Source organism: Protopterus annectens, chromosome 12.part0 (genome assembly GCF_019279795.1).
Source record: "Protopterus annectens isolate FY-2018-M chromosome 12.part0, PAN1.0, whole genome shotgun sequence".
Lineage (NCBI taxonomy): Eukaryota > Metazoa > Chordata > Ceratodontiformes > Protopteridae > Protopterus > Protopterus annectens.
This window is the reverse complement of record NC_056746.1, coordinates 483,149,695-483,162,743: the sequence shown is the minus strand read 5'-3', so window position 1 is coordinate 483,162,743 and position 13,049 is coordinate 483,149,695. Positions and strand designations below refer to the sequence as shown.

The following is a 13,049-nucleotide window of genomic DNA, read 5'->3' as shown; positions in this document are numbered from 1 at the left end:
CAAAGTTTAAGTGGCAGCACTCTGTACTGGAAAAATTGGAGCACAGCCAAAGCAAACAGAAGGAGCTTCCAGTTTAGACCCCAAACAGTGATGTGCCTCAAGGCACTCTGAAGTGGACGATGCACGATTCCTATAAAATCATTGTCAAACTGAGGCCCAGGATGACACTGATACCTTTTGCCCTTTTCACAACCAAAAGAAGGCAGTACAACATTTATTGTGGGAGATGGCCTCAACACTCACTTTAAACACTATAGTGTGGGTCTGTCACAACTTTGTAAACATGGCTTAGACTTGGTTAAAGAACCCTTTTGGGAGAGAGTTTAAATGCATTATAAGATGAACAAGCTGCTAAACACAATCAACATATATCAAATAAGTTAACTTAAGAGCGCAGAGGTCTGAAGTTCTTTGGATAGAGCACTGCCTTTGGGCCAGTAATGTCAAACCCTCTAAATGTAACGCATGACATGTTTGCCCTTTTTACAGTGTTGTCAATACAATGTAAATGGATAGTTTGGCCACTTTCTGAAACTACTCAGCTTTACAAAAACAAAAAATAAAAAAACAAACAACAACATTAGGGTGATTACAGTAATAAGGCCATATGAAGATCAGTGGGTCAGTTCACAACTCCTGGGCCTGTTAACAGAAGCTCCATGAGCTCAAAGGCTTAGCAGGCACTCATCTCACACCAAATGAAATTCAAGTGAAATTCAAGTGTTCTATGAAGTGGCAGAGTTTTTGAAAGGGACATCAAGGGGAAGGACTCCTTCCCAGAACTTTTTTTTGGTTACTCATTCTGCATTTGAGCCTGATGACAACATTATCCACTAGATCTGTCAAGTTTTGTTTTCCTAGTGGTGAGAGATACCTGCAACATAGTTACTACCCATGCAGCACCAGGGGATTTATATCTTGCAAGCTATGCTTTTGAGAATGCCCTGGCGAGCGCTCAAACAGCATACATACAATGGGTGTGGGGATGTGACTCATTCATGTAAGCAACAATCCCTCAGAAATCCTGTCAACATCCCCTGGAAAATTAATGCCTACCAGTAAATCTCCAGGGTAGCTCAATGACTAAATATTACGCCAGATATGCCCGTATCATACCCAAGAAGCAAGAAGTCACCACTTTTGTTGTTCCTCCCTAGACAGGTTTCTCTAGTGTCAAATGCCTTTAAAAGGACCAAGATGGCCTGGGTCACACGGCTCCATCTTTCCACGACACAGAAATGACCCTTCCCAGAAATGCTGAATCAATTTTTACTAAATCAGAGAAGGCCATGAGGGCAATGAATGCACTTTCACAGTAACAAAAATATGTATGTTGCAAACACATACAGAGTATATCAGTCATAGATTACACCACCAGATGTACAGAAATTCTGCCTTTGAGTTTACTGTATGTAAGCTTAGGTGTTGTATGCATGGATGGTATAGGAGGTGAAGTGTGAGAGCAGACAACCTGCTTAGTATTAGATATACTAATTTGTGAGCAAGAGAGCCTAGACTCTATATTTTTAATATAGATGCATCTCTCACATACTGAATTTGTGTGAATTAGAAGTGAGTTGTCAGTGTACATTAGGCAATTGCTACATTGCCTCAGGATGCCCATGTTGATCAGGTTGGCTTGGGTGGGATATTGCCCATTCATGATGCTAGGTGATGTACTGCAGTCAGTAACAGGGAGGGGACTAGAAGTATCAGGTATGGCTAAGGGACAAGAAAAAGCTCTAAACTGAGAGGAGCTTAATGGGTAAAACCTGTGGAGGAACCTGAGGCTCAGCTGAGTGTCTAACCAGGCAGTGAAGCACAACAGCGAGAAACCACTGATGGAGCACAAGCAGCTGTCTAAGGGAAAATTATCAAAGAGTTTGCTTCTATAACTGCCAATGGTATCCTCAAACTATGTGGTAATGTGCTGTTATTTGGATTGTGTTGAACACTCACACCCAAGCTAATGCAAATAAGTAGCAACAAAATTAAACTAATTTCAAAACACTCTAACCAATAGTAGCACACTACTAGCCTGGGTCCTGAGCCAAGAATCACCACTCAAATAGGTCCCTACCTACACTCCACTCTCACTAGGGTGTAGGGGGAGGCCCTCTTTTGTGGAGGAAAGCTGAATTAGTGCTCAGAAACTGTAAAAACAGACTGGGTCCAACAAATCTGAACCAAGTCTATGCTAGGTTAAAAGTGCAGAAAACAGCAAAAATACAGTAAAATACAGTTAAAAAACAGCAGCACACAGTAAAATACAACGCAAGAAGTGCAGATCAAGTAAAAATGATACTTATTTTTCAGTAGCAGGCAGTGGATGCTTCAGATAACACAGGAAATTGCTTGCTTGTTGCCAACCACTAAATTAACCAAAGGGAAAACCCAAGACTGAGACTTATTTCAGAAATCCCAAACTCAGACAGGTCCTTTGTGCACACTTCTGCCCGGGGGGAGGGGGGGCTTCTAAATGTAAAACTGCTGGTTTTAGTGCTCAAATGATACCAAACAGTCTAGATTCATCAAGCCTCAATCTAGCCTATGCTATAAAATGCAGAAGTAGTAGAAATTCAAAGTGCAGAAAATTGCAGTTAAAATAGCAAAATAAATAAATAAAAAATTTAAATAAAGCAGTAATTCAGTAGAGTATATTTCACAAGAGTGAAGACCACAAACCTTCCTACAAAACAAAGACTGTTAGAACAGCACCACAGTACTCCCTAAAACACAGCGTCCAGAGAAGGGATCCAGTTCTTCTGAACCACCACAGTCCTATCAGAATGTGTCCAGGGACCTCTAATGTGACTTGACTCAGAAGGTACAGGAGAGGAGAAAGGTGGGGAAGGCATATGCCACATCCATGAAAGTAAACTTGTATCAAAAATACTAAAAGCACAGAAGATGAATGATTTGCATTCATTAAAGTTACTGTTTTTCCCCTAAAACCTCATACTAAATAATAATGGCTTTGTATTTATGGCATGGTATACCCATCACATTCATATCTACAGTATCTCACAGAACGACTATCAACACAGACAAGTCATATTTTCTGAATGCAAATATGCTAAACAAAAATATCAGACTCATAACTTAAAAACTGTTTCAAAACTAGAATTTTAAACAGCTAAAGGCAACACTCTTGTTTCTTTGCATTCATGTAAAATGATTATATTAATAATAAAATGGAATTAAATACATTGCACAAGTTTTTTTTTCTTATTGTCAAAAATAAAAACAGTAACTATCACTTTTACAGTGTATTAGAAATCCTTTTAAAGGAAAAACTGCACTGCGCTGCTGTTTAACCAAACAAGCTGAGAAAGGGCACCAACAAAATTTTTAAACAAAGTACAACTCTGATGTACTTGCTTGAGTCGTAAGTGCACTTCGTTCACAGACAGGTCCAAAGTATTCAAACTGTCACAGTGCTTGGATTACTCTCTGGTATTTTCATATTAGACTAACTCCTTCAAGTTCTGCTTACCACTATAATAGCAATTCTTCCTCCTACGTCTCCAACCACTGTAATAGGTGGCTTTTCCTTCGGAATCAGGACTAGAAACAAAATAAGGAAAACTAAGCATTGTAAAAAATAAAAGGAAATTGGTTTTTAGTCCAAACTATTTTAGTACTACTATAATATCAGCTTACTTGCAATTAAGTAAAAATGTTAATCTAACATAAATTGACTTAATACAGAATTATGCCAGATTACTGTTTTCCCATCACATGCTGTAATTCCACTCCAGGCTTCCAAACAAGCCTGTTTTGGAACATAGGGTTTACTATATATGAAAAACCTTTCCACAAATACAGCAGTTAAAATACTTATAACATGAATGTGCTCCAGCTCAACAAAAAAAAACAAAAAAAAAAACCCGTAATAAATGTGTTGGGGAAAGAGAGTATCAAATTGTTTTAAAACTCAGATTAGAAGGTGTGTTGTGAGTGTGAACTCTCTCACAAAAGCTGTGGGGTAGATTACAATGACAATGACATGGCATCAGGGTCTGAAAAGACAGCCCATTCCTTTCAGAACTTAGAATGGCAAAATCTGTTCAAAATGAGAAGAAACAAAAAATGAATACACAGTAGTTCAAATACCAATGCAGCAGTTCATTCTCAGTGCTAAGTGTCAGTACTGCCATTTGTAACCTCTGAGACTGGTTTAAAGGGCCAGTCCAATGTGGAACATGGGCATGTGCCACACTAGGCTGGTTGGGAGAGGGTGACATGCAGCTGATGTCCAGCACTCTCTATTTTCGGTACAGGGGAGCTATGAATTGCTTCCCCACTGTTCACTATAATGCTGCAGTGCTGGCTCTCAATGAACAAAGCACATAAAGGGAGGGGAATGGGTGCAAACATGTAGAAGTACATATTCACAATCACTGCACACAGGCAGGGGTGAGATATGGATATATGGCAGCCCCCCAACCAAAAAAATGCCCCACTGATTACCTTAGGGATTTACCATCCACTTTCTAACCTAAAAAGCCATGAATGGTCAATATGTGATGGACTTTAAGATTTGAAAATGCAATAAGGTATTTTGATGTAGACAAATAAGGTAGTTGAAAAAAATCAAAAGTCAGACTGCAGAGAAAAGATGTTAAGTGCAGTCTAGAAGTACCAGCAGTTCTTGGGGAAACCATTCATTCAAGAACATTTATGTGGGGTTTCAAGAAAAAAAAGTTGAGATGCATCTTTTGGGAACCACACCCACAGACTCAAAAAAAAAAAAACAAAAAAACATGTTTATTTCATCATGGTTTGCCGTTTCCTACATTTTAACACCACTCTGACTATTTACAGTTTTTTAAATATTTTTATACATAATTTCTGCATCTGACCACATGGGGTCTGGCATCCTGAGGTAAGGTAATTCTGACTGTTTACTCTGTCTCTAGGTATCCCAAAATGAGTGCTTGTCTGTAAAAAAATTACATCACACAGACCTCTTTCTACTTCCTCTTTCTTGAAGTTCCTGTCACTGCACTGATTTTACATGCATACACTTGTCTTTCAGTTAGTTTTAAATAACATTTCATGCTGTTCAATGACTACTTAAAACAAAGTGTAAATGCCACAGAACAGACTTTCAAAGTGCATTTTACTGCTGCTTCTTTTTAGAATGGCTAAATTGCAGTATTTTGCGAAGTGTGAATTCTACTAGTTTGATTCATTTCCCATCCTCCTTCACACCTAACTTTCCTAGATGTCAAAGTGCTGAGGGTAATTTGAGCTGCTACCTGCTGTGATTGACAGCTCACAGCAGGAGACTTGACTCATGTACTGTTTTCCTTGTTCTAGCCTTTACTTTCACTACAGGTAGGGGAAGGACCAGGCAGCTGTGACATCACATCATGGGTGGGTTTTTAGGATGGGTGCGGTGATGTCAGTTGGGGGGGGGGATTGGCCGAAAAATACCTGTATTCATTGGCCTTGATGACATCAGTAAACTGGAGACTGCAGCGAGCTTTTCCAGTGAGATAAAAGTTTTTTGAAAGTGAAACTACACAGTTAGGTACTGTTGTAGTAGACAAAGAGTTGATTTAAAATATTTTGAATGCTGCATTGTTGTTTACTCATAGCAGGGACAGTAAATAGGGAGAAAAAGGATACAGAAGTTGAACATTTAATAATAGAATTCCACTGCTGTTCTTTAAGAACAACTCTGAACATTTACCATCATACAAGACGGAAAATAACCAACAGTAGACTATCCAGGTACTGCAGCTTAGTGGTAAGATTTCTGCCTCACAGCTCTATGGTCCAATTAGGACCTCCAGACACTGCCAGCATGAAGTCTATGTTCTCTGTGTCACAGTACAATTTTTCTAGATATTACATTTATCTTCCACTGCACTAACATGCATATGTGAAGATTTATGATTGTGTACGCATAAGACATTTTATATTTGTTAACCCGGTAGGTGGGCTGGTTCTGAGAGTCTCTTTAGTCACAATCTGGCCTACAGCTATTACAGACAGTAGAATACACAAGTTAAAACTGCAGTTTAAGAAGTATATAAAAAGTGTTAACTGGTTACACAGCTTGACCATCACACACACCAAATAAAAAAACTGAAGTCTTAAAGAGACAAATAAAATTCTTATAATGAAAATCCTACAAGCTTTTTTTCAGTAGGAGGAAACAAACAAGTTATATTTGCAGTTTCGAAAGACTTGCATTGCGTGGACTTTGATGCTTGATAAAAGAGATCATACATTGTTATACAGTTTAGTAGATGTGAGATGGTTATATGCAAACACACATCTACAAACAGTACATATTATTTTAAGTTATGCATTTTATAGTTATACATGATAAAATAGTCGATAGATATTACAGAGGACTAACAAGGAGCTGGTTATAGCTAGTTTAGGACATTTTTTGAACACATTTGTGGCATGTGCATCTATCTATCTTTGCACACAGTGTGTGTAAATGAGTGCAAATTGTATGTATGTGCATGAGGGCCAACAAGGAGCTGGTTAAAGCTAGCTTAGGACAACATTTTTGAACACATATTTGGTGGCATGTGCATCTATCTTTGCACACAGTGTGTGTAAATGAATGCAAATGTATGTGTGTGTGTCTGCATGTTATGTATCTATGAGTGTGTATTCTTGTTCTTTTATCCAGGACCATGGGAGGGGAAATGGTTTAAGGTCCAATTAATTTAACCACTAACAAAGGCTGCATGACAAAAACCTCCAGTGAACACACACTCGTGAATACGACAAATTTCGAATAAGCATCTACCTTGTTACAGCTTAGAAAGCATCTTAGACAGCGGATCCTTTTTCTTTCAACATCTTTCCACTAGACTGCATGCAGCACACTGTTTTCAGTTTCACACAGACTGCTTCTTCGTATCCCCACTGTCAAAAAGGGAATTCTGAAGTCCTAGATGGTCTTTAGCCTCAACATGCAGACAGCTCACCACTGTTTGTTCACTAAGTTTTATGGGTTCACGACAGAATTATAATGAGCACCCCTGCTATGTCATACAAAAGAGCACATCCTTATTGTACTTACAAAACATTCTACTTTTTAGAGTACTAAAAAGTGTGCAGGGCTTTGAAACCAGTTTACAGTAGTACCTTTGTGCAAGACTGTTGGCTAAATCAAATATGGAGGACAGTTACTGTCTAAATAAGTTCCGTATCACAGAACGGACATATGCATAGTGTGTGAACTGTGTGAAACATAACAGGAGGCCACACACACACACACACAGTTCCAGATCTCGATTACAAAAGAGAAATAATCTGATTGATCCAAAGTGAATGCGGAAATCACAACCATGTGACTCATTTGGAAGCAGCTTATAGGTGCTTCTGCAATAGGTGATGCCATATACCCCCAAAATTTGAAAATCTTAATGGCCTGAAACAAAGCAGAATTCTTCAACACCAAAAAAGAACTGATTAGGGACTGAATTCATCCCATGTATGGGACACCAACTTAGGCTAGTGTAAAACAAGGAAACACTTTTTCTTTAAAAAAAATGTGTGCATACTGTGATCTACTAGGCAGCATCCTCACCTTTGTTGTTTAATTTTTAATAAACTGCTTTCATTATTTTTCAAATAATTCTAGGTATTTATATCACTACATATACACCATATCTCCAGCAGCCCCTAGCACCCTACAACTCCTTTGCTAATATCTACACCCCATCAAACACCCTCAGTTATTTATTTGATTTGATGGTCACAAATGTCCAAACCGGTTTTATTCATGCCGTTCCTAAGATTACTTGTAGGTGGCAGTAATACTATAAAGAAAGCCAGTTGCCTTCTTACTTCACTGCCAATTTCATTTAGTTCATGAGCACTCATCTTTACCATCCCCATATAGGTCATTGCCACTTAATTGGCTCTCCTGCAACAAATATGTGGACTACTCTTTACTGCAGCTTTAGCAAAGTACGACTCAGTCTAACCAGAAATCATCAGCATGGTCAGAATTTCATAACACTAGCTTCACATTCTCCCTACCATTCACATTTTCACTAGGGAAACTCATTTTCATCAATACTCGACTCACCTCTCTTACTTTGTATACTTCTGGAATAACTCATGTTGAATATCTCAAAATAATCCCATCAGCTACAAAGATGAGGAAAAAACACTTACTGGGAAAAGTACTACAGCTGTTCAGCAAAAAGCAGTGCAAGCTCCAGACATGAGTTCCAGTAGCCTACAGGAAGCATAAGACAGCAGCACACGGACCTGGTTAAAATAAAGAACACACTGATGGAGTATTATGGAAACAAAAAAAAAGGCTGGAAAATGGAAGCTTTAAACAGATATTCAGATGAGGTGATAAAACTGCAAAAATCAGAGGTCAAGATGAAAAGGCTGGCTGTATACAAGACCGCTCAAGATGATACATTTAAAAAAATAATAGAATTAGAGAACAGAGCACGTAGGGAAAGCTGAGCTGTACCAAAGAAGCTGGAAGGAACATACTGTGTTAATTTTATGAAAGTACAAATAAGCAACTGGACTGGCATTCCACAGCAGGAGTTGTTAATTGAAAGGGCACAGTGTGTACGCTGCAAACCTGGCTATGAGAAGCAACCTAGACCTTTAATACTAAGGATGCAATGCTCCAGCAGAAGTTGTTGTTCTGACAAAATTGTGGCAGAAGGACAAAGTGTTTGGAGAATGATTACTCATTGTACACCAGGCAAGAGAGGAGTAAATTTATACCACTATTAAGGGAATATTGAGAAGCAGGTGTGAGGTTCAAAATGCTGTAACTAGAAATCTTCAAAATAATCTTCCCTGGAGAAACGAAATCATTTTTTGATAAAGTATATGCTAAGGAGGAAATACAAAAGTTTCGCCAACAAAAAGTGAGCTGTGAAACACAAGGAGATTATGCTTCTTGAGAAGGAAGGGAGCACACGAGTTGACTAGAAGAATCGTGAGTACACTGGAAATGAAGCAGAGACAGGATTTGGGAAATTGAGATGAACAGGAATAAAACCAGTAACTTGGAAACTACCAGTGTGGGATTACAAAGCAATTATTATATTTGTAAAATATGACAGAACAAGAAAATCTGGAAATACTGGACTTTTTTTGGACTTTGTTGGACTTGTGGGGGACACTAAAGTATATGCCCTACTTCATGTCATTAACGTTCAGAAAAGTACTTTGGGAGGGGAACAGGAAGGAGAAGGTTAACTAAGTAAAACATTTTTTTTTCTTAATAGCACTATTTTTATAATGCAAGATTTTCTTTGCATGCTACACAGTAAAGCTTTTTCAGTTGTTTATAAGTGTAATGGGGATACTATTGTAAACAGGTGCTACTGTTTTTTTTCTTTCTTCTCTTCTTGTTCAATTTTAAGAAATGTAGGCACTGTGATGTAAAAAGTCTAGTTAAGAGAGAATGACAAAAGAAAAATAATTTGTTTTTTCCTCATTCTTGCATGGGGAATGCCTGGATAAAGGCCCTTAGCTTGATCTAGTAACAAGTTTTAAGAAAAAGCAAGTACATTTTATTTATTTATTTATTTTTTATTTTATTTTACATTTGTTGACCGGGCTAGTCCAACTGGATATATGTCCGTTTTCAGTAGAGGCCCGGGGAGAAAAGCTCCATCAGTTGTACACTTTTACAAAAAGGCATAAATGGTTACATAAGAAAGATAGCAAGTAAAAACAATTAATATAATCAGATAAAAAAATACATTGGCATAAAAGTTCACATGACATCATAGCAAGTTAACCAGATAATATAAAAAATACATTTTTTTTTTTTTTTTTTTTTGTTAACAAGGGTAATGGTAGAGAGAAGAGTTGGCATTAGTCTGGATTAGTGCAGGAGCAAAGCCAGTGTTTATTGAGATAAATCTTTAGTTGATATTTGAAAAGTTGGAAAGAGGTTAAAGAAGTGATATCAGAGGGTAGTTTATTCCATGTTTTCCAACAGAGTTGGAGAATAAACTGACACCTGCATTATTGTTAGGTTTGGTAATATTAATCAGAAGTTTATTTGAGGAACGTAGTTGTTGCAGGTTGTTGTATGGAGAAATAAGGCTAGTAAGTGTTGGTTGGCTGATATAGAATCTTATAAGCAATTAAGATCTGTTGAAGTACAAGTTGGTTAGGAAGTTCAATCCAGCCTAGTTCTTTTAGGTTCAAGCAGTGATGAGTTCTAAAAGGAGATCCAACAGCGAATCGAGCTATGTTATGATAGGATGTTTCTAGTTTCTTTATGTTGTTTTTGGAAAGATTAGTGTAAATGGGGGAAGCATAGAGAAGAGTGGAGATTAGGTGAGATCTAGCAATGGTGGACCTTGCGGTGGGTGTTAGGAAAGGTTTGATTCTGTAAAGGGATCCTATTTTTTTATTAACTAATTTTATGGTGCTATTGATGTGAGAGTCAAAGTTGAGGTTATTATCAATAGTTATCCCTAATAGTTTTGTGGTCAAGTCAGGAGATGAGTGTTCACCAGTGGACGTAAGAGTAAAGTAAGGTGGGGTAGATTTAACAGTACGTTGAAAAAGTAATAGTTTTGTTTTCTTGGGGTTGAGGAGACAGCGGTAAGTGAGCCATTGTCCTACAGCACTAAAAGCTTTTTGAGTAAGTGACTGGAGTTCTGTTTGAGAGTTAGCAGTGCAGATTATAGTTGAGTCGTCTGCATATTGTATACAGGTAGTATATGGGATAGCAGATTGAAGGTCATTAATAAAGATAGAAAATAGCAAAGGGCCTAGGATAGAGCCTTGAGGCGCCTAAGGAGATAGGTAGAAGATTAGAAAGTGAGTTTTTCCAAAGTACTGCCTGCTGACGGTTTTCTAGGTAAGATGCAAACCAGGACAAGGCAAGATGATCAAGAGCCAGTGATTGTAGGATATGTAGTAAAAGTTTATGATTCACCATATCAAAAGCTTTGGATAGGTCGATGAAGACAGAGGAAGATAGATAGTTATTGTTACGGTTAGTGTTAATGGAGTTAGTGAAGGAGAGTAAAGCAGTAGTGGTACTGTGTGAGGGTCTGAAACCATGCTGACAGTTAGAAAGTAAGTTGTTGTTGAGAAGGTGATTTAGTACTTGTTTGTGAATACATTTTTCCATGATTTTTGCGACTGGTGAGAGGAGAGCTATTGGACGAAAGTTAGAGAAATCATTAGAGTTTCCTCCTTTATGTAGTGGGATGATATGAGATATTTTCCAGATAGAGGAAGATTCCTTCCTTTATAGATCTATTGATCAGGATGGAAATAGGGTAGGCTAAGGCTTTGGCACCTATCTGTAAGAATTCTGCAGGCAGTTTGTCTGCAGAGGGAGTGGTGGGTTTTAACTTTAGGAGCAATGATATGATAAAGGAGGTAGAGACTGGTTGTAATTGGAGTGTAGGAGGTGGATTTGATGTGGATGGAGGAAGATTTGAGGTATCAGGAGATAGATGACTAGCAAGTGTTTGGATAGTGTTCGTGAAGAATGAGTTGAAGTCATTTGCTGTTTGTTTAGGGTTTTCTGGGTTAGAGTCCTGGGGATTAGGTGTAATGGAGTGACCTGGAGACAGAAGATTATTAATACTGGCCCAGAATTTTTTAGGTTCCTTATTAGTGATGTTCTGCAGCTAAATGAAAAAGAATACTGAACATTACAAGGCTTTTTTCTACAAATAAGTGCATGCTTAATAGTAATTCTGCATTTGGTCCTCATGTCTCCATGGAGACAATCTGATAAAGATAAATTGGCTAAAATCTGACAGACATTTAACACAAAAGTTGTTATACATAAAAGGTGGAAATAACTTTTTAATACAATGCTTTCTGTAATGATTTTAAATGTCAATGGATCCAGATAAATACAAAAAAAGGTGTAGTGAACTATATTAAAAACATGTAGAGAGCAAATAGCTATGCTGCAGGAGACACATTTGTAAAGAACTGAACATGAGAATTTGATAGAGAGTTTTTCAGGAAAGTTATTCAGCAGAATACCTGGGACAAAGGAAAAGAGGAGTACTTATTAATTTCAAGGGGAGCTCCAACAATAACAGAAAAGGATAAAAAAAAAATAATAATGTTAGATTTGTTCTACTAAGGGGCTACTGGCAAGGGAGGAGGATTACACTGGCATGTACTTATATTCCACCTAACGCTGCTACAATGGAGCTTAAGACAATTCTGGGAGAAAATCAGCTTTCAGCAAGGGATATTACTTAAAGATGGGAGTGCAATTTAATTTGAAGTGAAGATGTTACCTGGGGGCCCAGAAGGGGTAGACTTTTGAAGGAATTCATGAAAATATAGGAGTTTGGAGTTTATTTACATATTATTCCTCAAGATATAAAAACTGGGATAGGCTATACAGAATTTACATTTCACAGGAGCATGCGCGTTTAATTGAAGGTCTTGATACGCACCCAATAACTATTTCAGATCACGTGCCAATATTAACTAAAATAGAAAACACAAGGTAATGAAACAAAAATGAGACACTGGCATTTTCCCACCTATCGAAAAGAATTTAAGGAATAGGCAGTGAAAATTATTCAGGAGCTATTACAAAAGATAGAAATTCCTTCTGAAAATATAGCTAGGGAGTGGGATAAAGGTAAAGTGGAATTTAAACTAAGGGATTCAAATTTAAGGAAATAATTGGTATGGTAGTCAAGGAACACTGACTATTTGCAAATATTTTAAACTTGACAAAACCAGAAAAAGAAATTACACTGTTGTGGAACATTTTGAGATAGTTTCACATCTGTTTGGGATTCAAAATTAATGAAGCAAAGGCAATAGCAGTAAATTATGTACCCACACACAAACTGGTTCAGCAATATCCATATTTATGGGGACATGATACAATGAAGTATTTAGGAGTATGGATTAAAAATGATTCTGGTGTGGCAGCAAAGGATATGTGGGAAGAGACTAAAAAGATAATACAAAAACTGAGAAACTGGAATCTCTATTATATGGATAGTAAGATACAAGCAGTTAAAAATGTTTTTTTCCCTTTAGTCTTATAGACAGGTCAGACACATTTTTAT

General features: G+C 37.5%; 1 protein-coding gene across 1 annotated transcript in view; it reads right to left on the bottom strand.

Annotated features, from left to right (window-relative positions):
• PRPSAP2 (phosphoribosyl pyrophosphate synthetase associated protein 2) overlaps window positions 1-13,049 on the bottom strand; it is a 1,165,642-nt gene that overhangs the window by 212,345 nt on the left and 940,248 nt on the right. The window contains exon 10 of the mRNA XM_044089586.1: window positions 3,497-3,567. Coding sequence (XP_043945521.1) covers window positions 3,497-3,567 — 71 coding nt within the window. The remainder of the gene's footprint in view (window positions 1-3,496; window positions 3,568-13,049) is intronic.